At 42.1% G+C, this 24,977-nt stretch overlaps 1 protein-coding gene across 5 annotated transcripts in view; it reads right to left on the bottom strand.

Moving 5' to 3' along the window:
• Nucleotides 1–427: 427 nt before the first annotated feature.
• kiaa1109 (KIAA1109 ortholog) overlaps nt 428–24,977 on the bottom strand; it is a 42,112-nt gene continuing 17,562 nt past the window's right edge. The window contains exons 38-87 of one of the 5 annotated variants that reach the window (XM_047812931.1): nt 24,802–24,952; nt 24,552–24,704; nt 24,229–24,469; nt 23,927–24,075; nt 23,607–23,832; nt 21,218–21,382; nt 20,916–21,094; nt 20,625–20,800; nt 19,490–20,208; nt 18,885–19,130; nt 18,687–18,780; nt 18,225–18,275; nt 17,036–17,242; nt 16,604–16,839; nt 16,248–16,492; nt 15,903–16,008; nt 15,661–15,758; nt 15,293–15,478; nt 15,031–15,199; nt 14,279–14,490; nt 13,978–14,176; nt 13,825–13,884; nt 13,516–13,742; nt 13,052–13,279; nt 12,258–12,388; nt 12,052–12,175; nt 11,860–11,969; nt 11,664–11,754; nt 10,985–11,059; nt 9,970–10,205; nt 9,466–9,669; nt 9,207–9,387; nt 8,846–9,038; nt 8,061–8,222; nt 7,791–7,930; nt 6,870–7,068; nt 6,577–6,780; nt 6,298–6,474; nt 6,061–6,198; nt 5,717–5,935; nt 5,483–5,633; nt 4,204–4,361; nt 3,760–3,946; nt 3,430–3,647; nt 3,048–3,317; nt 2,695–2,904; nt 2,366–2,560; nt 2,067–2,201; nt 1,723–1,894; nt 428–1,434 (exon numbers count right to left, since the gene is read on the bottom strand). In XM_047812931.1, coding sequence (XP_047668887.1) covers nt 1,215–1,434; nt 1,723–1,894; nt 2,067–2,201; nt 2,366–2,560; nt 2,695–2,904; nt 3,048–3,317; nt 3,430–3,647; nt 3,760–3,946; nt 4,204–4,361; nt 5,483–5,633; nt 5,717–5,935; nt 6,061–6,198; nt 6,298–6,474; nt 6,577–6,780; nt 6,870–7,068; nt 7,791–7,930; nt 8,061–8,222; nt 8,846–9,038; nt 9,207–9,387; nt 9,466–9,669; nt 9,970–10,205; nt 10,985–11,059; nt 11,664–11,754; nt 11,860–11,969; nt 12,052–12,175; nt 12,258–12,388; nt 13,052–13,279; nt 13,516–13,742; nt 13,825–13,884; nt 13,978–14,176; nt 14,279–14,490; nt 15,031–15,199; nt 15,293–15,478; nt 15,661–15,758; nt 15,903–16,008; nt 16,248–16,492; nt 16,604–16,839; nt 17,036–17,242; nt 18,225–18,275; nt 18,687–18,780; nt 18,885–19,130; nt 19,490–20,208; nt 20,625–20,800; nt 20,916–21,094; nt 21,218–21,382; nt 23,607–23,832; nt 23,927–24,075; nt 24,229–24,469; nt 24,552–24,704; nt 24,802–24,952 — 9,223 coding nt within the window. In that variant the 3' untranslated portion in view covers nt 428–1,214. The remainder of the gene's footprint in view (nt 1,435–1,722; nt 1,895–2,066; nt 2,202–2,365; nt 2,561–2,694; nt 2,905–3,047; nt 3,318–3,429; nt 3,648–3,759; nt 3,947–4,203; nt 4,362–5,482; nt 5,634–5,716; nt 5,936–6,060; nt 6,199–6,297; nt 6,475–6,576; nt 6,781–6,869; nt 7,069–7,790; nt 7,931–8,060; nt 8,223–8,845; nt 9,039–9,206; nt 9,388–9,465; nt 9,670–9,969; nt 10,206–10,984; nt 11,060–11,663; nt 11,755–11,859; nt 11,970–12,051; nt 12,176–12,257; nt 12,389–13,051; nt 13,280–13,515; nt 13,743–13,824; nt 13,885–13,977; nt 14,177–14,278; nt 14,491–15,030; nt 15,200–15,292; nt 15,479–15,660; nt 15,759–15,902; nt 16,009–16,247; nt 16,493–16,603; nt 16,840–17,035; nt 17,243–18,224; nt 18,276–18,686; nt 18,781–18,884; nt 19,131–19,489; nt 20,209–20,624; nt 20,801–20,915; nt 21,095–21,217; nt 21,383–23,606; nt 23,833–23,926; nt 24,076–24,228; nt 24,470–24,551; nt 24,705–24,801; nt 24,953–24,977) is intronic. The other 4 variants (XM_047812932.1, XM_047812934.1, XM_047812933.1 and 1 more) reach the window with 4 other exon arrangements.

Raw genomic sequence — 24,977 nt, 5'->3', positions numbered from 1 at the left:
CTGCCTCAAAGTTTTGTGTTTTTGCATTCGGAGATGCTTTTGCTTTCTGCTCATCATGGTTGACTTACTGTAACCTTCAGCTCAAACGTGTCTTGTCATTCTCTGAACTCTCTAACAGACAAGACATCTATACCCAGGTAACTGCTGCTCACTAGATACTGTGTTTTGTACCATTCAGTGAAAACTAGTGTTGAACTTAAATCTCAGCAGATCATTAGTTTATGAAATACTCAAATAATAGCAGCAACCAAGCCTTGGTTCGTCAGAGAAATTGGTTTGGTTTTCTTGATTAAATCTAACGTACAAACAATTAAGACATCCTTTAAAATGAAGCCTTGATAGCTAAATTTTTAGACAGCACTAAATGCTTTATTATAGCTAATTTCAACATGGTTCTGAAGGAAATGTTTCACATTTCACAGCAAGCTGAAATTACAGTGAGGCAGATTTGTGCCCTCAATTTTTTTATTCACGGTCAATTCTGCATATATATATATACACACACACACAGTAGTCTACTGCACAGCTTTATACATTAAAAATTCACACACGCCTAACATGAGTCATGAATTGCACATTAATGATATTAAAATATTCGGCTGTGTACGTCAATACAAATCAGATATATTAGAAAGATTCACATTTTGAAATACAAGTCCATGTTTGATCTGTTGCAGTTGTTTTGAGCCCAATGTAGATCAGGCATTGGAACTTTTGGTCACTTTTAAAATGAACTGATGTGCTTAAGGACACATGCTTCACATCTCTTGGCTCTCACACAATGTGACGGGCAGTAACAATTATGCAAAACAACAATTGGCACATGTCCTCTGACTTTTAAAATGATATATAAATATAAAAACAATAAAAATCAAGTGGAATTTTAAACAAGCTTGAGTGAGGAACACTACAAGACACTGCTTTTTACATTTATACTGTACAGCTACAGATCAAACACTTGTGGTTCTCACCATGATAGTATAGTGTTCATGAAACCTAGAATGTATAAGTGCGTATGAACCACAGAGCAAAGTCCATCTGGAATGCAGCAGCAAGTTAAGAGTTGATTAAAAATACATAGAAGATAAGGAAACTGTACAGAGGCGTTAACAAATCCAGTGATTAGCTTACTGACATGTAATGGTCTAGTGTTCACATTTAAAAGAGTGAGAGAGTGAGAACGGGAAGGAAATGAAACTTTCAGAGAAAGTTTGTTAATGTTCATCTTTGTCTCTTCCTCCTTTCTTCTCCTTCTCATCCTGCAGTGCATTGCCCAGTTTCTTAATGAGAACAGACAGAACTTTATCCAGGGGGTCCATCACACCTCTCTGAAGCCACTTTGGTATTGTAGTTCTTGCATGATGGAAGCCGAGTTTCTGCAGGATGTAGTCCACTCCCACTGGATCAATTTTCCGGCCTGTCCATGAAATCAACCTGAAATGTTTATACAACATTGCAGCATTATTCAGTGTCTTTAAGGAAAACCAGCAGTAGTGGATATATGATGAAAAGTAGTATCAGCTGGAGCTGGGGCTGGTTTATCAAGATGTATACAAATTAGGTTTAGCCGAATTGTTTGTAGAAGTGTTTACACAGGAAGGATGGTAGTCAGTTATTTATTGATAATATTTATAATCGTTATAATATTTTTAGCATTATTATAAATATCATGTATGATGTTCTTTGATAGTGGTGAGTGCAGACAGAACAGTGTTAAGTTACCGCAGTGTGGGCTCCAGGTGCCAGGTATTGCACAGAAACTCTCTCCAGTCCACAGTGGTGTAGTTCACGCCATCTTCTTTAGGCTGGTCCTTCTCACCTGCCCTGTCCTCCTGCAGTGCTGTGGGGCTCTTCTGACCCGGCCGTGAGGCAGACATGCGAGGTGCGAATAGGGCTGCAGCACACATCAACACAGTCACACGTTCACCTAATATACTAACTGATCAGCATGGAAGCTATATTCATTATAGCAGAATGAGCTAAAACAAAACAGGAAACCTTGTAACCTCTTACGATCGTTAGCATTAGCATAAATTTGTTTTGACTGCTAATATGACACGCATCACCTTTTTCTTTTTCCTTTAAGTATGCAGAAACCAGATCATGCAGGAACATGATGAGCTCAGCATCCATGGTAACACAGATGTGATCAGTGAATTCAGTCACCACGCTGCATTCCACTTTGGGCTTGCTGCTAGGATCTACACACACACACACACACACACACACACACACACACACACACACACACACACACACACACAAGCACCATGTAGGTCAGATCTCCTAAACAGCAAAATTATTCCTCTTAGCTGATGAACATAGAAAGTGTCCTTTTTCAGAGGGCTATGTGATTTGGTTATACCGCTGAGGGATGGCTCCTCTGGGTCCTGCACGTGGATAGATTTGAAATCAAGCTGCATCCTAGGCAGAGCAAATATGGTCTCCGTCTCATGGTTGTAGCTGGATGAACCACGGAACCCACTCAGTAGACTGGAGCTTTTAGCAGCAGCTCCACTGTCGGAGTTATTTGCATCCACGTTCCGCAACAGATTCAGCTCTGTGAGTGGGAGAAATAGAATGAAAGAGACAGGTGAGGGGAATGTTTAAAGTTTGTTCTTTTTTATCCTATTTTGGTCAAGCCACTTTATCCAAAAAAGCGAGCATACAGAAAAAAATCTAGGTTTTTTTAACCTTCATTCCTCATAGCTGTGACGTAGCTGAACCATTCCTTAACCGTGGCCACTCCATGAGGTGGGTTCTCATGTCGACGACGGGTTACCTTAGTGATGGTTGCCATGGGGCTTTCTAGTGCACCGCATGGCTTAGTCACCATAGTGTTGTGTCCAAGGTGAAAGTCTAGAGTCTGCACAATATATGTGGAGTCTTCACTGGAACCTGGGTCTGAGTGAGAGAGAGAACACGAGAAAGATTGATTGTGTGTGTGTGTGTGTGTGTGAGAGAGGAGGAGAGAGAACGAGCATGTGTGAGTAAGTGGGCCATAGAATGTGGCCTGATTGTGTTATATTAGTTTAACATATTGTCACCTATGCAAGTTTCAGTACCATCCTCCCAGATCTTCTGAGCTTCAGTCCAGAAGGCAATGTTGGGCTCCTCAAGGTGAAACAAAACCCACGACTTGGAGCGGAAGTTGGGTCCATGGAAACATGCCAGGGTCATGTGGTTCCCATGGAGACTCATTGAGCCCCCAAGCTGCACAGCATCCTCAGGGAGTGGCATCTGGAAGAGTGAGATGTGACAGCCAGCCACCATTTTTAGCACGGCCGGCCAGTGCCGATGATGAGCTGCATCCATATCTAAGAATGATTGGGAGAGAGAGATGCTCACATTAATGGCGTATGGTTTTACACACTAGCAAAGTTATTTAACCGTATACTGCATAACACACACTCAAACATCCACACTCACAGAGATCAGCGGCTACTTTGTCCACATTAGTCATTGGTGCTTTAGGGGGCAGATAAGGCCCCGGACCCCAGGTGGACAAGGCACGCTTGCTCGTGTCGAACTGCTGAGTAAAAAACTCCTGCAACTTCATGCCAATCTTGATCAGATCAGGAGTGGTGGACCGAGAAATAATCACCTGGAAGATATCCCACTGCAGGTCTCCATGCACAAAGATCTCACTGCAGGACACACACACACAAACAGGCACACACATGATCACACAGAGGCTAGACCAATTTACTGTTATTTTATGATCAGTTACTGGTTTATGATCAGTGTTGAACAGATTACCTTTTCTCTGATAGGCTGGCTTCAGTGCAAAGATTGACCTTCCACTCATCCTGCAGCTGGAGATTGGCATTACTAAAGACCCCCATTAGGATACTGGAGCCCATGTAGTCAAGCCGAGCCTCTGTAGAGCCCATGGTGATCTGAATCTTATGGCTTGGCTGCTGGTTGGGGTGTTCCGAAATATGAGCTACAAGGCATTAAACAAAAACACCACCGATCTTAGTACAGAATGTCTGTTCAAGTATTCAGCAAAGAGATTAAAGAGTGCATTGTCCAGAACAGTTAAAAAAAAAACTGACAAAGATCTTTATTTTTTAAACAAATGGTTCCTGTATAGATGATTGCAGGACATCATTTTAACAGTAAATGCAAAACTAAATAAACAGCCAAAATGAAACTTTCATGTTAACTGTTGTTAAAAAGGTGCTTGAAGTGTGTACTTACAGACCATCTCAAGTGTATTCACATCTATGTTTCCTCCCACCACTCCCCCTTTAGAGTCCAGTTTGGAGCGTCCCAATCCAACAGCCATACTAATCTCCCGATCTCTATTACTGCCCACTGACAGACGCCCCTGACTCTTTAAACCACTTGTTGTCCAGCTACACACACAGAAACAGTGAAATTCAGTTGTATTCAGTATGTATTATGCATTTGCTGTGTGTGTGTGTGCGCGTGTGTGTTCTCATTGACGAGTCAGCATACAGAGAGGAGGTAAACAGCTAACTGCCTGGTGTAAATCCAACAACCTGTCTCTGAATGTTGCTAAAACTAAAAGAGACGCTTGTTGACTACAGGAGAGTCCAGAGCGACCACTCTCCACTGAATGGGACATGGTCATTCAACACCAACTCCATCACCTGGGCAGCTGCATCACTGTCTGTTTTAGGAATTGCACCATCTCGGATCGCAAGACGCTGCAGCAGATAGTGAGGAGAGCTGAGAAGATCATTGGAGACTCTTCTCTCGAACACGGACATTTACACCACACGCTGCATTCGCAAGGCCAACAGCATTGTGGATGATACCACACATCCCTCATGCACTCTTCACCCTCCTGCCATCGGGAAAAAGGTACCGAAGCATTCAGGCCCTTACGACCACACTGTGTAACAGTTTCTATCCTCAAGCCATCAGACTCCTCAGCAACTGAACTGAACCGTACCAAGCACAACACTCACACACTCTTTATGTGGCTAGGACTAACTTACATTAAGTCATTAGTTCTGTGTTGTTGTTTTTTGTTTAGTTTCATTTCACTGTGTGCTGCATCAGCTATATACGTTTGAAATGACAATAAAAGCTTCTTGACTTGACTTCTATAGTAGCATGCTGACGAAAACAGATTTAAAAATATTTGTAATCAAATCTATTGAAACACTAAAAGGCATAATGCTGCATTTTGTTTTTGGAAAAAGACTTTAAAGACCTAATTGTGAACAGGAACTAACTTGCTTCTTTGATATTCACAACTATAAATAGATAAAGTTATGTATAACAATATATAATATGTTATGAAATACAGTTTGTTAGTGCTGGCAAACTGGTGTGGTATAATAGGGTTATAAAGTACTCCACATTAAAGCTGCTTATTTTCCTATAACAGTGGCTGATTCCTTAATTATGCATTATTCAAATTTAATTACCGTTAATTACGGAGTATTAAGTGTGTATTAAAGTATAAATAAAGGAGGTAGCGTGTGGTTTAAGGTTAGACTCATACGTGTTGTTGCCCATGACGTTGCTCATGTTCATTTGAACAATAAGCTGTTTGAGGTTGATAGCAAACACCACCAGTGTTTCCCACGGTGATCCTTGCTGTGCTGTTGCCTTGTTGTTACGGACAGATGGAGTAGATGTCTTCGTTACAGAGTCTGCTGGCAAAAACAACAACATTGTTAAGCAAATAACATTCACATGTGGAATTCACTAAGCAGAAACATGTTTATAATGCAACCTCTGCGGGGGGCGGAGGAGTCAGACACGCTGCGGGTGCGTCCTGTAGCAGGGGATTTGAGGTGTGTGTGGCTGGGCAGGGTGGACTCATTAAATACACTTGAGGAGGGGTGCTGGGCTGACTGGCTGTCCCATGTCCTCCAATAGGCCTTCCGGGTGGACTCAGGAGACAGGTGCTGGGCTACGCTCTCTGCAGAGTCTGGGGTGGCTGGGCCCGATGCTAAAAACACACACACCCTGCCTTAGTTTTGTTTTTCTTGTGCATACAAGCCTGAATCGAACTCTAAGTTAGTAACGCTTCTATGGAAACAAAATTGTAAGAGACGAAAAAACATCATGTTTGACCTGGTAGATTGATGGTCTGATCGCCTAGGAACAGTCGTCTAGCAATGCTGCGACGGTACCAGGCCCTTGGGAAGGCCAAAATCTCACTAAGGCGTCTCATGTCGTACTTGAAGGAAGCCGAGCCAATATCACATACCGCTAAATAAGAACAGACACAAATCCCGTTTCAGATTTCAGTTCATTCAAATTACAGTTCATTCTCACAGAACTATAAAAGACTAGATAGTGTTAATGCACCTGAAATGTTAATGAGGGTGGTGTCCATCTTTCCAGCCTTGCTGGCAACTGATGTGTCAAAAAAGGCAGGATATCCTGTACGCCTCATCCTGGACAGACTGACTTTAACAAACTCCAGGTTAATGGAGAGCGAATCCTTCCTGCCAGTCACAGATGTGCTTTCCTCTTCTACAGCTCCTAACACAAGCATATAACAACAACTCTAGCAAGCGTTCATACAGATTTTCTAAATTCTATATGAATGACAAACGTAGAAACAGTTCTATATTATTAACTCACCCAGTGGTCCTGGGCCTGGTGGTAGTCCACTCACAGCAGACTTCTGTTTGCCGGCTCCATATGGATGGAACACATAGAGGGAGAAATCTGACATGCATGCCGTGAAGCTCAATCCAGAGGAGTTAGTGGCTGGGACAGATAAATCGGATTGGCTACTGCTATGTCGACTCCGCCCCAGAGGGCTACCCAAGCCCAAGAATGGACCTGATAAAGACACCACTGGCTATGTTAACAATTCACCATAGAAATATACAAAATTACACACATCCCCATGAGTAGCCAGATACACCTACCTTTGCTGCCAGGCATTCTGAGGTTACTGTGCATAGAAGGAGGTGTGGAAGAGGGTGTGTGCTGTGTGTCAGCCGGGTGGGTGGAGCCAGGAAATTCAAGCTCACCCCTATTGGAGGAGAAGACAAGGTCCAGAGAGGGCAGCTTCAGCATACACTCCACTCGAGACATAGGCAGACAGCTGAACCGGATCTGAGATGGCTAAATAAGAATATACACATTTGATTGTAACCAAAAACTCACACAACAGCTAGGATGAAAAATTACTAAACAGTTTCCAAACATTTTGCAGTCTATATCCAAACTAGGTCTAAAGAAATGTACCCGACCAGAAGTGACCCGAATCACTTTTTACCCGAACCCGACGTGCATAATTTTATTTTATTTTTTTAAGAAAATACCCAACCCGAGACAAACCCGAAAAAATTAGACTGGACCCGAATGTTGCATAACTCTACACTAAAGTAACCGCTACAGCGTGGATTCAAAATTGATTGACAGGTCTGTTTCAACGAAAATTAGCTTACCACCAGCCACCCGTCGCCAGCCACATGTCGCAAGCGGTCTTGGCAAAAAGAGGAGAGGCTGGAAAAGGCCTCGAGTCAATGCACACACACGAGATACGGTAGTTCGGAGCTTCTCGGGTCCGTTCGGTAAAAACACATTCATTTTAAATTACCCGAGACCCGATGCCGCTATTATTAGACCCGACCCGTGTCTGAGGTACACATGAAACTTTTAGACCCGAACCCGCTCGGGTCTCGGGTCGGACCTCGGGTTTTCGGATCTAAGTGGACCCGTGAGGACCTCTAATCCAAACTTGCGAAAAACCAATAAAGATAATACTAACTCTTTATATATCCAGATGCACTTCTCTGAAGCAAAAGGAAGGGCTGATATGACAGCTGCTTGCTTGTATTTACCTGTACTCTGACGTAGACAACCACATCCACAGGGAATGAGGAGTATGGGGAGGTAGAGGATGACACCAGAGAGACCTGAGACTCCTCCAGTGGATCCACAGAGTCAAAATGGCCAACGTCCTCCTCTGGTGCACTCATTGCTATTCACACAAAACATTATACATTCATTTTTCCAATAACTGGATACTACTTAGATCAGTATGAATACTACACTTTACATAAACTAAAGTACGCAATGTAATTCTGAACTGTTATATGTAATGTACATACTTGTATAGTTCCTGTCCACTGGGGTAATGGGGATGGTCTCCAATGCTTTTTCAAGGAAGTCCAACAGGCATGGGCTAATAACCATTTCTTCTGGAAGAGTCTGCAGGGCCACCCATGCATACAACTTCGCAGTCTTCACACCACCACTTGCCTTGCCTTTAGCTACACAAAATGACACACATTAAGGACTTTTATACTTATACTGAGAACCGCATCTCAGCACTTGCCAAAGACCCCATGCTTTCTGACGTGCAGGCACAGAGACACAGACACAGTTTAGCAGATATTTGATTCCAGAGCCAGTTATGAAGGACTTCAAATCATACATGCAGTCTGATCATGTGGAGCACAGGCTACTGAGGCATTATACTAAAAAACGCTGAGAGAAAAGCAAATGTCAAAGTGTTTCCTCTTTTATAAGAATCTGTTACCTGGCAAAACCAGTAGTTATATAAGTAAATCGGGTATTAGACACTGGCCTTCTTTGTTTAAAAACTAATTTTATTCTGAAGGAATAGAACTTCAATCTAAAGCAATGTCATCATAAAGAAGTAGTATGTGGCATACTGAGCCATTCAAAAACTAACAAGACGCACAAAGACACGGTCAAAGAAATCATTCGCTGGTAAAGGAGAGAAATAAATAGGGAAGCACTAAAGTAATGCAGAGATTAGCTGAACACTATGTGCTTTGCCATGCTCCAGGCAAACAGGTTGGGCTAGGGTACATGCACAAGGCCCGGCTGGTGCAAACATTGATGGGAACGAAACAAAAAGTATATGTACCTGAGGGAAGAGGAGGGGGAGGAGGGGAAGGAGGGGTCAGAAGTGTGTTAGACTTGCCAGGAGCCGTGGCCATAGGGCCAGGCAGGTCTCTCATACCATACAGCTTGGACTCTTTGGAGAGTGTTCGGGGTAACGATGAGCCTCGTGAGGTGTTGGGTGAGTCACTCCTTAGGGTCTTGGAGTTGTAATGTAGCTGTGAAGACATGGTTCACATCTAATGAGCTACAGAGTTCAAGATAAATTAGAAAAAAAAGCAGAAACCTTAGCCTAAAAGAAGTATTTGCTTTTAAAGTGACTGTATTAGAATATGTGCCTGTTTGCATTAACATTAATTCACATGCATGAATGTGTGGATGCTGACCTTAACGTCCACTCCAGGAATGTAGAAGATGGTGTTCTCAATGTCACCGCTCTTGCCTTGGAGAGAGGAAGGAACTCTCTTAGCACTCAGCATGCTGGAGCTGGAGGTGAAGTTGGGCTGCAGCTTCCGCCTCTTTGGAGGAGATTCCTGATCCAGACTACGTGAGCTTCGATCACAACTTCTACAGGTATGAAAGAGAGGGCTTTCAAAACAGGCACCAATTCCAACACACCCTCTGCATTCTTTTAAATGTATTCACCTGCGCATTGCAATGTCCTCATGCTCTAGCAGCTGTGTGTTTGGATGTAACACACATTTGCCACTGTCAATCTCCACACGTATGTCAAGCTCAAAGTCAATGTTGCGCTCAGTGGGCGGAGCCACTGCTCCACGCTGAGGAGGCGTGGCCGGCCACCGCTCGCTGAACAGTGCTGCTAATGCCGATGACTTTTTCTGAGATGTTCTGGGAAACACAGTTTGCAAGTATCGAGTTATATTAAATCGTTCCTATACCTGTGAAACTATATAACCTCAAATGTACTTTAGAAATCGTTTTGCAACATCGTCATGCAGCACATTTTTGTAGATTCTTTATTTCAGACACTGTTGGAACACTGGTGAAATTGCATGTGCATTATGAATTTTAAGGAAAATGGAACAGCAGAGGTCTGGGCTTGGGACTGCAGGCAGAGCTGGGCTATAAAATATAGTCTAATATTTTTTTTGTTAAATGTTTTTAAACTCTGTTGAGTATGGAGCTCACCCTGGACGGCGAGGGTAGCTGTGTGCTCGCTCACGGTCAAACTCCTCTTCTTTGTCAGAGTCCTCAGACGAAGAGGTGGACAAGTCATCACGACGACTGTCATCGTGCTGGAAGGGAATGCTGGGTGAGAAGACTTCAGGTGTGTTGGGTGTACTGAACACTGTGCTTGATGGATAAATGCGGGTGGAATCGTCAGCGGCGACAGACAACAAGTCCATCTCTGTCTCCTCCGGGAACTTTAACAACCATTGAGAGTCAACAGTCAGAGCATCTACTCATCCACTTACCTAGCTATTCATCTAACAGACCACAATCATTTTTGCCAGTCTTTTCAATGATCCAGCAGTTATCTATAAATCTCTCCATAATGCTACAAATGATAGCGGCCAATAAAGTAAGTTCTGGTAAGGGACACAGCCAATTATTTTGCATCTACCGGATTTTGCTGTATGTAAACTTAATCATATTCTGCCTTCAGACCTGAAATCTAACAAAGTGTACTGGACTGTACTGATGTTCCGATATTATATTGCACAAGCCTCAATTCTCAATTACACTGTGATAATTACATCATCAATCTATCATTAAGCTTGTTTTAAGAATCTAATATATACTAATAGTAAGTAAATCTGTTGACCTCCAATAACCATGTTAGTATCTGAGAAAATTTCCTTTTCCCAAATTCATGCACCTTTTGCAACCCAACGGAGGAGAGAGGGATGAAGCAGTGAAAAGACGGATAGATGAAAAGAATGATATGATCAAATATAATAAGAGAGCGATGCACCAGATATGAAATGAGTTGTAGAAGCCATGTAGAAGAGATGTAGAAGACACTAACACAATGTATTGCCTGTGTGGATTTGAGAATGTAAAAGAAAGACATTTGTGTCATGTAACAGACAGGAAGAAGTAAACCAGAAGCCAGGCCAGATGTACTGCAGCTCCATTTGCACTATGCAGAGATCTTCGATTTGGTTAAGGTTGTAAAGTGATTTCCACAACAAGGCAGTACCTTAAAAACAGAGTCAGCTGGACTCTGGGGGGGTAGAAGTGAAGTTTGTAGGGTGTCCAGGGCCTCATTACTCATCTTAAAACATAAATGAATGCATAAAGAACGAATTGAAAATTAAAATTCTAGGTGTGTTCCTGTGCATGTGCAGAAAAGGCTCTGACAACAAAAACAATTATAAAAAGAACCTCTCTGTCCATGACACATGCACAGGGGTCAGTAAATTTATAGATAAACAAAAATCACAGGAGGAAGAAACATGAGTATTTGGAGAGAAAAACACAAACACAAAAATAAATAAATAAATATAAATAAAACAGTGGAATGTGGTGTCATACTAATAAGTGATATAATCATGTAGACAGAATCTTTTACAGCACACAGTGATAATGTACAGTATACACTTGAAAGCACACAGAGACACACGCGCGCACACACAGACACGCGCGCGCACACAGACACGCGCGCGCACACACAGACACACGCGCGCACACACAGACACACACGCACACAGAGACACACGCGGGAACACAGAGACACGCGCGGGAACACAGACACACGCGCACACAGAGACACGCGCGCACACAGAGACACGCGCGCACACAGAGACACGCGCGCACACACAGAGACACACGTGCGCACACAGACACACACACAAACACAGAGGCACACAGATACACACTACCGTGTCAATACTGAAGGTAACCCTTGGCCCTGGAGATGCAGCTTCCACTTTAATGTCCGGCAGATCATCCACATCTCCAAGTCTGGAACTAACACAGAACAGACACAAATGTTCATTCTTCCAAAAAACATATACTGTATATGTATATGAAAGTTCACCAGGTCAAGCTAATATTATATCAAAGTGTATATACCTCTGCCTCTCTATTCTCTTCATGGCTGGTCTACCTGCAGCTGAGATGCTCTTTGACCGGTTGTAACTGGGCTTGTATCCCAAACCCCATTTATCCTTCAGAGATGCAGCCTGAAACATTGATTATAGTTGTTTGTTTGCTGAGAGTGCGTACACGGGAACAAACTGTAATGGCTAATGAAGGTGTCCTCACCCTCATGCTGGACCGACGGAGTTTTTTGCGCACGTCACGGCGGATATCGTTTACTGCAACAGATTCCAGCTGTTGGTAGCGCTGAATTTCCTGATTTATTGTGCCTTCACTCGCGCCAAGTTTCCTTAGAGAGAAAGACAGAGTGTGTCCATTTATGCATCAAAATTACTGGTGGGTTTGCCTTATTGATTGCGTAGATGTCTTACTTAAGGTCGTCAATGACTTTGGCTTGCTCATTAAGCTCTCTAATGTCCACCAGGCGTTTGGTGAATTTCCGCCCTCGGGGATCGATGATCTGATTACCCATTACAGCCTGTCTCCGTGGGTCAATGGACTCCTGGATAAAGAAAAGGATGATCAATACTAAGTAAGTATCAAAAGCTCCACTTTCAAGTGCATACATGCATAAAGAATGCAAACCCAAAAATCACAACCCCAGAGCAGAACACAATGCTCCTTATAAGGCGCATGCTGGAGCATTTGTCACACACTTATCAAACCACCAAACAACAATCAAAACACCAGCACACTCCACAAACACTGATTACCCGAAGTGTACTCCATTCACACACACTCACACTAAAGCATACCCCTTTGACCCTCTAAAATTGGTGGGAAAGGTGAACCAAAACAAGATTGGTCACCAAATTGTCAGAATGAGAAGGGTCAGATGTCAGACAAGAGTAAGAAGATCCAGAAAAGTCAAACCTGCCCCTACAGCTCCACTGTCTGGACACCCTCAATGCCCATTGAATTTCACTTAAGAAGAGAATTCAAAAATAGCAAAAATATCAAAAAATTTCCACAGGTCCAAAATGGAGTTGGTACCACAAAGTCATTTGACTGTAATGATCATTCCACGTGTGTTTCTGATTGAGTTTAGATTTCAAACAATCTTCCACCCGAGAACAACGCAGATGCAGGGGATAAAGATGCAGAGTGAGACAGGTCAAGAGAGACAAAGCGAAAGTAAGCTAGCTGAAAACTCTATAGTACATACACAGCCCCATGAAAAGGGTCTAGGGTGTCTAGCTCTTTGTGCGCTGGCTGAAGAAGGCAGTCGCACACTTCTCGACTTGGCTCGACTGATTGAGCTTGCAGTGGAAGCATCCCGATACACAGTGGGTGATGAAGGTGATAGAGGGGACAGCGTAGGGTTAAGACCCAGAAAGCTGTTCACCAACCGCTTCCTGAATGAGAGTCTGGGGCTGCCATCCCCTTCCACACACTGTAAACAATTGCCACACAAACAGATAGACCAAACACACTTCTCACAAACATAAATGCATTGAACCATGTTTTGAATAGTGCACACAGAAAACTAATGCAGAGTGCAGCTCATACAGATTCCCACATCACTGTAACCACAGAGGCAGAAGATTAGCATCAAAGCATCAAATGAACTGAATACATGTGTGACATCACCCAGCACTAGTGCTGTTCCAAAAGAACTGATGTACTGACCATGTGGACGGTGGGGGACATATCATCACCCTCGTCCTCATCTGACAGGTCAGCCATGTTTTCTGAGTTCAGATCTGCGATGTCATCTACGTCCTCTTCAAAAGTCAGCGAGGTGAGTGTATTACCCAGGGCGTTGAGGCGCTTGCCAATATTGGGGTCCATGTGCACGTCTATCCCGCACATCTTCCACAGAATATTTAGTGTCCATGTTCCTGCACTGTTGCTCTCTGCACAATAAATAGTTTGTATTCAGAAAGATTATATGCAAACAATGCAGGCAACACACATCTACATATAAAATATGCCTACCTGCTGAAGCTTGGCCTGTAGTTCTTGAGCAAACTTCATATGTACCATCAGGAACAACACCTGAAAACAAAGAGCTCATTCATATCTATTCTAATCTATTCACAGTTTTTGTTTTACATTTGCATTATAAAGCATTGTTGTGTTGCTACTCACAGGCATTGATGACCAGATCCCCTCTGATTTCAGGCTTCCAGTCATCCCATGACATCTCAAAACCCTCAGCAAATCTGATACAGAAGTTCTTAAAGTGTCCTTTACTGACCAGAGACTCAGACGAGCAGGCTGTGATCAGAGTGCTTTCTATAGTCAGAACCAATGCTGAGCCAGCGTCAAAATCCAAACTATGATTAGCCTAAAGGACAACAATTTAAACGAGCAAAGCGTTAATAATGATCATTTTCATCTAGGGAACAAAAATGAAAAGTGTGAAGGGTTTGCTGTGTCCGGGGTTTACCGGTGAGGTGCTAGTGATGGGCAGACAGATGCCCAAATCATTGACTGTCAGCTGCAGGAAGAGTGTACTAAAGGCCTGAACACTAGTCTGCTGGATCGCAGGTAGCTTGTCAACCACCTCTTTAGTGGCCATGTGGATATCAGAGTTCAATGCCAGCCGCTGCTCCTTCCAGTTATCATATGCTGCCTTATAGTTTAACCAGAACAGTACAGCTGCAATTCACAGTGCAAAATGTCACATATCGAACCCATCATATTGAACAGAATTTTAAAAACATCGTTTGATCGTTTTAAAGCCACCATGTGACCGTGAAAAAGGAGCCAGGAAAATGAATACAAGTTCTACTTCACATGCTCACAATAACATTTAATGTAAGAGTGTCTAATAAAAACACGCCACCCCACCTCCCAAATTCTTTAATTAATAGTTGGCTAACAAACACTAAATGTCTATCGTGCTCGGATTTGTTTCTAGTCATTTACTGAAGCTTGAAAAACTGATCCATGACTAACATCCACTATACTGCATAACATATTTGTTCACAAATCAACACTGAAAGAAGCTCAACAAACAGTGGAAATTTAAGAACGCTGAACAAATAGGTGAATCCATCGGCAAATAGTTGACCGTTAAAGTCACAAAGTTAAGCGAAGGATCCACAAGCTTATGGTGGAAAGCCTGCATAAATAAATAGTAGTGTTGGATTTTTAAGTTTTGTGGACAGGAAATTAAATTAAAAAACATAGTTTTACCTCTGTCAAATGCCACTGGTTGGGCAAACACTATTGGCCGATTGAGTGTGATAAGCACAGCCTCTTTTTCAGAGCAACTACTGATCTCCTCCTGGAGAGCATTGCGCAATCCAATCCGTGTACGAAAATATGCCACTTGATGAAAATCAGACCCTGCCTCCTCATAGACCTAAGATAGTAAGTAAGGGCAATTAAGGTGTTGTAATTATTGTACTAATTAAGTGTACATATCTGGAGCAGTACAAGTGAAAATGAAGAAAACCTGGTGTTTAACAATCTGTCCAAGTGCAAGATTCAAATCCACTTGACATTTCCCAAACAGCTTTAGATAGCTGCTTCCGGTGGGCGTGGACTTGCACTGAATTCGATTGGACAGTTCCAGCTCAATCAAACCAGTCTCAAATCTCACAGCTCTCATAGAAGGAGTGGTGGCTGTCATCTGGATTCCCTAAAGTTAGTCACATTATCACTGTTAATCAAATGCTTTACTGTCGTTCATCAGGATCACACTTATAGATGTAGTCAGTCAAGTGATTTCAATTGAACAAGCTCTGTGCTGGATTCAAATAATAAACAAAAACAATAATGGCCATCAATGATTTTCAGAGATCAGTAAATGTAAAACATTACCTTAAACATTAAGTTGAGGGAATAGAGAAGGATCTTAGGTTTGTCCCCATCAGCTAACAAATCATGTTCATTCCACAAGGGAATGGGCTGTTCAACTCCTGCGTGCACACACACACACACACACACACACACACACACACACACACACACACACACACACACACACACAATGATTAACATTTAATTTCAAAATCAATTAATCATATTTTTTTTTATTATTCTTGATTATAACATCGGGGTACCTGAGACTTTTTGGATGACCTCGTTAACTTCCTTCATGAAGACCCTCTGAAGGAAGACCAGGTGATTCAGCAGGTCTGTGGTTAGGCTATGCTCAAATGAGCCGATCTAACAGATAAAAAAACAAGAAAAAACAAAAAAACAAAAACAAAACAATACTGAGTGCCATGTTTACTGAATGCTGAAAATACATCTCTATGTGCATGTGATGTGCATACAGTATAATATACTCTCTCCACACAGCTTTACCCATCTACTACTTGGTATTTCAAAATAAGCTTGATAGATAATAATTTTTTATGGACAGACATTCTGCACATGGTCATTTTACATAGAAAATTGCTCACCTCAGCCACACAACGCAGATAGTTGCCCTGCAGATAACTGCCGTGTTTGGTTGGCATGTCATCAGGGGCCCAGGCTGTATCGCTGTGGCCCTCATGCTCCTGTATGATGTACTCTCCAGACATGGTAACTGGTGGCAGGGTAAGACTGGCTGATGGAGGCACAGAAGTCACATCGGCTGGGGACAATTTGGACTGGAAACACAATTTATGACTGGGAAGCTCAAACGTGAACCTTGTCTGTGCACCTGCAAACCAAAGCAGAATATTAGACTAGTGTCTAGCCTGATGAGCATAAAGGAAAATGTGAAAAATGCAATAGATTCATTTATATAGATAGAATATGCCATTGCTCATACCAGTCATCCCATGGCTCTTCATTCTGCCCATCTTGTACTCTGCTTTGAGCGAGGGTAACAGGGCCGCACCAATAGTGATCCCATCCAGCATGGCACTGAACTTCAGGACAATTGGCTTTTTCTCCAGTCCTTCAGGCAGCTGTGGATACTCGGTGGCCTCCACTGGAGTTTGATTAATACTTGAGGCTTTATCAGATGGCTGAGGGGTAGGCGTTTCTTCCCGATTTGGGGGTGGGCTATAATAATAGATCTAAATTAATATCAGCAATAGCATATGAAACAATATAAAGTAAAGACGCAGTGAACCATTGTCCATATTACTTAACCATATTAATTTAAAGAAATAATGTAGATGTAATCATAATAGATCATTTAGGGTGATACAGATGCTAGTGGACTGAAGTAAGAGTTCTCTTGTTGCTTTCTACTCACGGGTTTGAGGGCTGGCGGATGAGGTCGGAGATCTGTTTGGAGAGCTGGTGAGAGCTGCGGACCATCATGCTATGAAGTGTTGCAGGGTGTTGTGGGATATTGATCATGATGGCACCCACTTTACACACAGCAGCATTGTTTGTTTTCAGCCCACGCTGTGCACTGTAGAGAGCCTGAGACTTAGCAATGTTGCACTTCACCACAGTCCTAAAACACAGCAAACACATCAGTAATTAATGGTGTAAAAATGTATACATGTATAGCTAGTGCTTGTATCTCTTAATTAACAGATGATGGATTTTTTGGAGTTTATGCATCATTACTGTCTGCCAACAGAGAACCATGATGAAGCAAATGAGGAAAAAATGAAAGGTGAGAACATGGGCATTTCACAGTCCTACATGTGTGATGGAAAATAGTCAGTTAGTACACAATGATGAAAACACAAAGTGTGAAGGTTAAAGCATTCCATGCATTATTCATAGATCATTCAGCATTTAATGGCTGAGCTGTTTTAGCGGGTTTAAACACTATTAATAGTGTATAAAATATAAATAATAAAAGTTATTAGCAAAAAAAAAAAAAGCCTGGACTCATATGCCAGAGTTTCTCAAATATTCGAATATCTGGACTGAAAGGGATATAGTTATATCATTGACATGTCAAATCTCTTACTTATTACTAATTATTTAAGTCTTAATATATATTAAGTAAAGACACTCCCATTAAAAATTAACAATCTAGAGGCAAACTAATGCATTTCCAATACATACTTTATAAAGTAAATAGTCCTAGCTTGTGTATGTATACTTTACCACTTATACATTAGCAGAATACCTGTAACTGAACCACAACCAAAGTCTTATCTAACAAAAAAAAAAAAGAAATTATTTGAGAACATTTTACTTTCGCTTGGTCATTTATACTACATACTGGACAAAATGCTGACCTTTTTACTGTGAAACAAGAGTGAGCTGAATTTTCTACCATTCACAACTCATTCTAGCTGCCAACCCTGACACTATTAGACAGATGGCTGTATTAGACAGGCTACTAATTGCATGATCCTCTTTTTTTTTTTTTTTTTTTAAACAGACATGAATTAATTCTAGTTATGAAGTTATGTCAGGTTGTATTAATGGTTATGGGAAAAATAGGTAAGCGATACAATGGAACAGCAGAAACATACAGAAACTCTTGCTTGGCTGTGCTGGTAGGGGAGGTTGGGAAATCCTCCAGTCTGCCAGTGAGAGAGGCAGAAAAACAGAAGTTTCCAGACAGGTAATTTAAGAATTACAAAAATGTTTCCAAGACAATTGATCCAAAATTTACATAATAGGAAAATTGCAAAAGAAACTAAAGTGAAGCCATCAAACAATACAAAGGTGAAAATACTGCATTATAGCATTTTTATAACAGAAAATTTGTTTAATTTTTTTTTAATCAATATAAGAGCAGAAGTGTCAGGAAAAGTAGGTTTTAATAAGTATGGAGTTATTGATCAGAAAAAAAAAAGTAGATCGTAATAAGTAAGAAACCGGTGATCAATACAGAACGTTAGCAGTTAGGTCGAAACTTTCAAAGTCAAAAATGAAAATATATTGTTCAGGGGAGAAAACTGTGGTGAAAGAAAGCTGTAACTGATACTGACTGGATGTCTGGTGTAATGCCCTCCAAAAGCACGATGTTTACACCACCAATATGGGCTGATGCACATGTTTCAGTCATTTTCTGATGAAGAATGTCTAGGGAGAGAACCAGATGTTTTTAAATGTGTGTGGTTTCACAGAATAAGTCATTTGTACGGTCACTAATTTATTAATACATTAGTATTTTTATAGCCATTTACCCTTCATTTTCTCCTTCATTGTGAAGCTTCCATGTATTTTCTTTAGCTCTGCCTCCATGGTCAATCCTCCAATGTCTGCCTCCAGGTGTGTACGATTCACCATGCCCACACCGAACACTATCAGTGTCACATGCTGAGGCTCTGAGCTCACCAAACTCCGTCTACGTCCCGTCCTGTTTGGTGGGGTCTCTGTTTCTGACTCAAACACCAGCCGACAAGGAGGCTCTGCTGGGCTCCTCCCACCAACTAATAGGAAGAAAAAGTATTTAATATATATTTATTAAAAATAAATAAATAAATAAATAAATTTTATCTAAAAAAAAAAAAAAAGAACCCACTTCATCACATGAAATTCCTGGTTCTTTTCTCAAGTTAACATACACAACTTAATATAGCAACTGGACTAGACGCAACATAAATTACATTTATGAAAATAAGATACAAAATTGTTGCATGCTTGGGGAGATAAAAGATAAGAAATCAAATGTGCCTCTAAGTGAATGTGCCTTAAGTGAACTATTATTATAATTTTAATAGTTAAAACGTGTCATTTGAAACCAAGTAGTGAACAGAAGGGTGTCAGATGCAAAAGTGCTTTGCCATACCTGACAGCATATTCTCCTGGGTCTTCTCCAAAATCCCGGTTGGATCGGAGATGAGTGAGTAGAAGTTTAATAGTTTGTACATGTTTTGCCAGCACTCAGCCGATGGCTCGCTTTGCTCTGACACTGTAATGGAGTCAGAGTCGTCCATCTGATTGGTCATGTGATCGGCGGCATCACGTGACCCCTTGCGTGAGACTCGCGATGTGCGTCTCTCTGACCTGGCCAGGGAGCTCCTGCCACGGGGCTCTCGGTTTCTGGTCAGTGTGTCTGTGGCAGACCCCGGGACAGTCCTTTTGCTCTTCTGTGTACCAATCCGAGTGGCACCGTTAAGACTGCCCCGTGAGCTGCGGCTGAAGTCTGAGGAGCGGAAATGCCCGTGTGGGCGTGTCTTGAATGCAGGCGTGGGTGAGGCTGAGCCAGCCGTGTAGCGGCTCAGCTTGATGTCTGTCTGTGTGGCTTTGATGTTGTTAATCATGGTACTGAATTGATGAATGAGGCGGACCAGAGCCATGTCCACGTGTTGCCGAATGGCCTGACATGCCAGCGTAAAATGGCAGTGGACGCTGGCCTGAGGTCGTCGGTTCAACTCATGAAAGGACAGTGCACTGGCTGATGAGGTTGACGACATGCACTTCTCCAGTACCACTGCATTCAGGCAGAATGTCTCAATCATTAGGGCTGGCTTGAATTCCAGGGGTGGCAGGTTCATAGTTACCTGCCTGTGACAGAGACAGAAACACACACACTTTACTAGCTTCTTTCCTAAACTAGGGTTGGGCAATATATGTATTATATATTATGTATATATTAAATATAAGATTAATAAGATCCATTTAAATATATTTTTCTTTTTGACAGGCATAAAAAGTAAATAATACATTTGTCAAACAAACAATTTTTTTTTGTAATCAAGTAGTGTTGTGCCACAATCCATTAGGGAAACAAATGTAAAACATTTCTGAGTACAAATTCTGTAATAGTTTAGCAATGTCAAAAGCATAAACTAGATTTTAAATCAGCACCTGCAATAATCATATAATAATGTGTTTGCAATCTTGCAATCCATCACCTACACCACTACTCTGAACCGTTTTTGACATAACCCACAACCTTGATAAATGATTATGCTAGATACCTGCGAGCTCGTTTGTTTTTCCTGTACTTGCTGGTGTCTGAGTCCACGATGTCTGCCCTCAAGCACTCCAGAGTACCACTAAAAGACAGGTGCTCCCCAAAATACATCTTGTAGCTGAGTGGAGGACCTTCCTGAGCCTGGATCCCAATGTGATTGAGGAGAGGTTTAAACACCACCTACACACACACACAGACACACACAAACAAAACACAGTGAGTGAGTGAATATTGAAAAGAAGATGGGCACATCTATAATAGTGCATAAACAGTATGAGGAATGCATAAACAGTACCTGTGCATCAGCCAACTGCACAGCAGCAGGGCAGAGGTTGGTCTCGTCTTGCTCAAGGAGGTCATCTTGGCTGGTGCTGTGCTGAGAGTGTGTGTGCTGGGAGTGTGTGTCCATTGTGTTCTGATCACTTGACAGAACTGTGTTAAAGTCTGAAGCTGAAGGAATGGTTGGAAGCACACCTAGAGCATAAGAAGATATCATGAATTTGTGTGTTTGTGTGCACGCATATACACACACACACACACACTGACCTGCCTCTGCTTGGAATTAAATGTTACATATGCACAAACATGCACACATACCCCCAGTCTGGAGGCTATTGTGCTGAGAGCGATTTAATGGAGACTCCTGGACATTGCCTCCTGAACGGTTCCCTACTGCATTGGACATCCAGTTGTAGAAGCTGACAGATGATGGCTCGGTCAGGAGAGGATGCTCAGTCAGCATTTCCGTGCCAAGACTATTTCCTAAGCAACACACATAGTAAATAATTAAGATACAACATTACAGGTAGTGCAGAGGGTAGTGTTGTGACCTCGCAGCTCATGGTCTGTTTTTCAATTCTGAGCTAGAGTGGAAGTAGGTGGATTGGAGTCCTCCTAGATATAAATTAATGTGTGATTCAAGGAACACAGGATAAGATGTTACTATCCTTTGTGCAAGCATTTCCAAGAGTTCATGAACAGAGAACCTGAAGAAATTTAGGAACGCATCATCAGTAGTGTACCTTTGGTTCCTAGGGTGTTTCGGCCTTTCACACTATACACCCTCCCCAGAGGCGGCCAGCGACAGGGTGATCAGTCCTACGCTTGCGTTCCATACCCAATTAGTCATAGGAGTTGCCTTGTTGTTAATAGCCAACATCCCAAGGGACTATGCATGGCAGGGGCGTCCTCTTCCCTGAGTCAAACATCCTTGACCGCATACCTCCTGATCCTCTCACTTCGGGGCCCATCTAGTGTCTTTCCTCTTCATCCAGAGCCATTGACTGCTGCCTTCTGCCGCCTCCGATACAGCTCTGATTGCCGAACGCTGGCTCTGGCCCTTAATTCCCAGGTCTCTAAACAGTCTGGTCATAGATGTTGCCACAAAACCTCTGCAGCCCACCTCCACTGGTCGGACGTCTGTGTTCCAGCCATGATGCCGTGCTTCGGCAGCTAGATCGGCATAGCGCAGATGTTTTCGCTCATAGGCCTCATCTACCGAGTCCTCCCAGGGTACTGTGAGCTCAATAAGGAAGACCTTTAGCGAACAGGACCAGAGCACCATGTCAGGTGAATGTTTGTGGTGCTTTGTGACTGACAGGCTTCCCATCCTGATCTGGGTAAAACAGTGCCACTCTAAAAGATAGACATATCCCTATATACAAGTTATTTGATATGTCAAAGTGAGACAATAGAGATGTACTCATCCAAGCTCATCCAAACAAGAGTTATGTGGAAAATCAAATTTGAAATTACGCCATTGCCAAGTGGCTTTTTTGCCCAATGACCAATACTTGATGAAATAATCCTGTTAACGTGCACTACTTTATGCTAAATCTAATACTGACTAGGGATTTACCGATACCACTTTTTCTCTTCCGATCCGTTATCAGCGTTTGCCGGTATCAGCCGATACCGATACCGATCCGATATCCGTGTTCTTTTCTACCTTTAAAACTAAATAATGTATACAACACACTTAGTTATTAAGATTTATTGGTTTCTGGCAAAAAAATACAAAAATGCCCATTACTGGATGAAAAACAAAAACACAAGAAACCTTAAAATAGTATTAATGCAGTAGCAAACAATACTTTTAACAGTTAGTGGTATAATAATCTAAACCAGATATACTGCAATTATTAAATGAGGCAATATTTTAAAGTGAATCTTATATTAGAACTCTTGAAACACAATGCAAAATGTATTAAACAGCAAACCTTGCACCCAAATGAGCGACATGTTTAACGCGCTGAGGTTAATGGAAAGGGCGCCTGCTAAACTTGCCTGTCTGTCACAATAAAATGGATTATATTTATTTATATTAATGTAATTTAATATATAAGTGTATTATTCTTAGAAGTTCAAGCAATAGTCTATGATGTTTGCTGTTCATTAATCAACCACCACGGGCATGGGCGTCGGAAGTAAATAAAAAGTGGGCGTGTCCTGTCCCACCCACATATAATGGTTCCGACGCCCACAGATTTCAGGAAGCAGCAGCGTGGTCAATGCTGTAGGTAAAATGCAGAATGAAGTTTAGTTTATCAAGGCATTCCTCAAGCAGAATGGATTCGACTGGCGACGCTAAATAATAAAAATAATAGTAATAAAAAAAGACATATGCGCTGAATAGAGACGGTAAAAGTGTGTGGGTCCAATATTATTGGTCTTAAATATGGGTGGGTCCTGTTCCACCCACTTGTATTGGTTCCGACGCCCATAACCACGGGTATCGGGTTTGGATCGGTCATGCACCACCGATACCCAATCCACTCAGCTTGGATCGGTGCCGATACATCCCTAATACTAACGGTAATGCTATCTTTACAGCTCTTATGTATTTGACTTGAATAGCTGTATAATGACAACAATGGGAAAGAACATCTGCAGCTTCTCTAGCAGCAGTGTGACCTGTTCAGAAAATATATCATGCACCAAGGGTATAATTACGGTACTTCTAAGTTGAATGTCCCTAAAGAATTACCTGTACGTGTCAGAGAGCTGCTCTTGGCTCCCACTTGCTCACCATTGCGAGAAGGTGTGGCTTCTATTAGGTTATGCAGACTGGGGAAGCTTCCTGTCAGGTAGCTTAGCAATGATTCCTTTCGTGGGCTATGATTGGACTGCAGCCCTGTTCGACTCACATGTGCCGGCGAATCAGCTGCTGTGTCACCACTAGTGTAGCTCAAAGACTGGTAAGGATGAGAACCCTGAAAACAGCAGCAGATAAGCTCATGAGGCATCACACATCAGCAAAATATACATATCTAATTAAAAAAAATTGCATGGCAAACTAAGACGTACCTTGATCTTGAGACCTGACTCATTGTTGTGCGTATGAGATTTGGAGAGCTTTCTCATGATCTCAACACCACTCACAGGAGCAGAGTTTCCGGTGGGAGCGGGTCGACTACACACATTCTCCAAAAGCATTGTGTGCTCGCTAACTGTGCCTAGATATACAATTGTTTATGATTACACAAGCCGAATACTGCTCCTTTAAATATAAAGATATGCAAAGTACTCCAGGACCAGGGTTGGAAACCTGTGCAATAACATATTATATACACAGTGGAATTGAGTGTGGATGGCTGCATGTGTGTTACCTGCATCAAACTCAAATTCCACACCATCAGCACTGGTGTCGCTCTGAAGGGCTGCGCCACTGTCCATACCATGAACTATATCAGGATCAGTATCTGGAACCTCTTTGGGTTTGGGCAATTGATTAGGTCGTAGTAGACCAACTGCCTTAAATGCCTGGGTTACAACAATGAATTTCATCCACTGGCGAGCAAGGGCAACTAAACCTTTTTTCAGTGTCACCAGGGCAGGCAGGCCATCATTCTGATAACATGAAAGTAAAAGTTAGAAATCAACAAGCAAACATGCCCACACACAAACACACAGTATATGCACACTGTCTTACCATGGTTGCCTCTTCTATAACACTATAGTTGGCTTGTTGAAGGTAGCGGTGTAAAATGTTACAAAGTAAACAGGATGGATTTTCGTGAAGGTAACGTGCTCTCTTTGTCACACGGTTATACTTGCTACGGAATGGGATGTGAATGCTCTTCTTCTGTTATAATCAAACACACACAGATACTTAATCATTAATACAACTTTGATATGTCATATAAAAGCAGTAAATGTGAAAAAATATGTTGATTGTTAACCTCCAGGGCTTCAGTCATGATGCAGCCCATAACAGCACACACGCGCAATGTAGACTCCATGTCGAGCTTCTGGAACGTGGATTTCAGCTGGTCAATAGGCACCAGCCAGGCTCCAACGGCAGGAGTTGCAGTGCTTAGCAAATTCAGCTGCCTACATCACCAAAACAAAAACTAAG

This window comes from Tachysurus fulvidraco, chromosome 4 (assembly GCF_022655615.1).
Source record: "Tachysurus fulvidraco isolate hzauxx_2018 chromosome 4, HZAU_PFXX_2.0, whole genome shotgun sequence".
NCBI classification, from domain to species: domain Eukaryota; kingdom Metazoa; phylum Chordata; class Actinopteri; order Siluriformes; family Bagridae; genus Tachysurus; species Tachysurus fulvidraco.
This window is presented reverse-complemented; position numbering and strand designations above follow the sequence as displayed.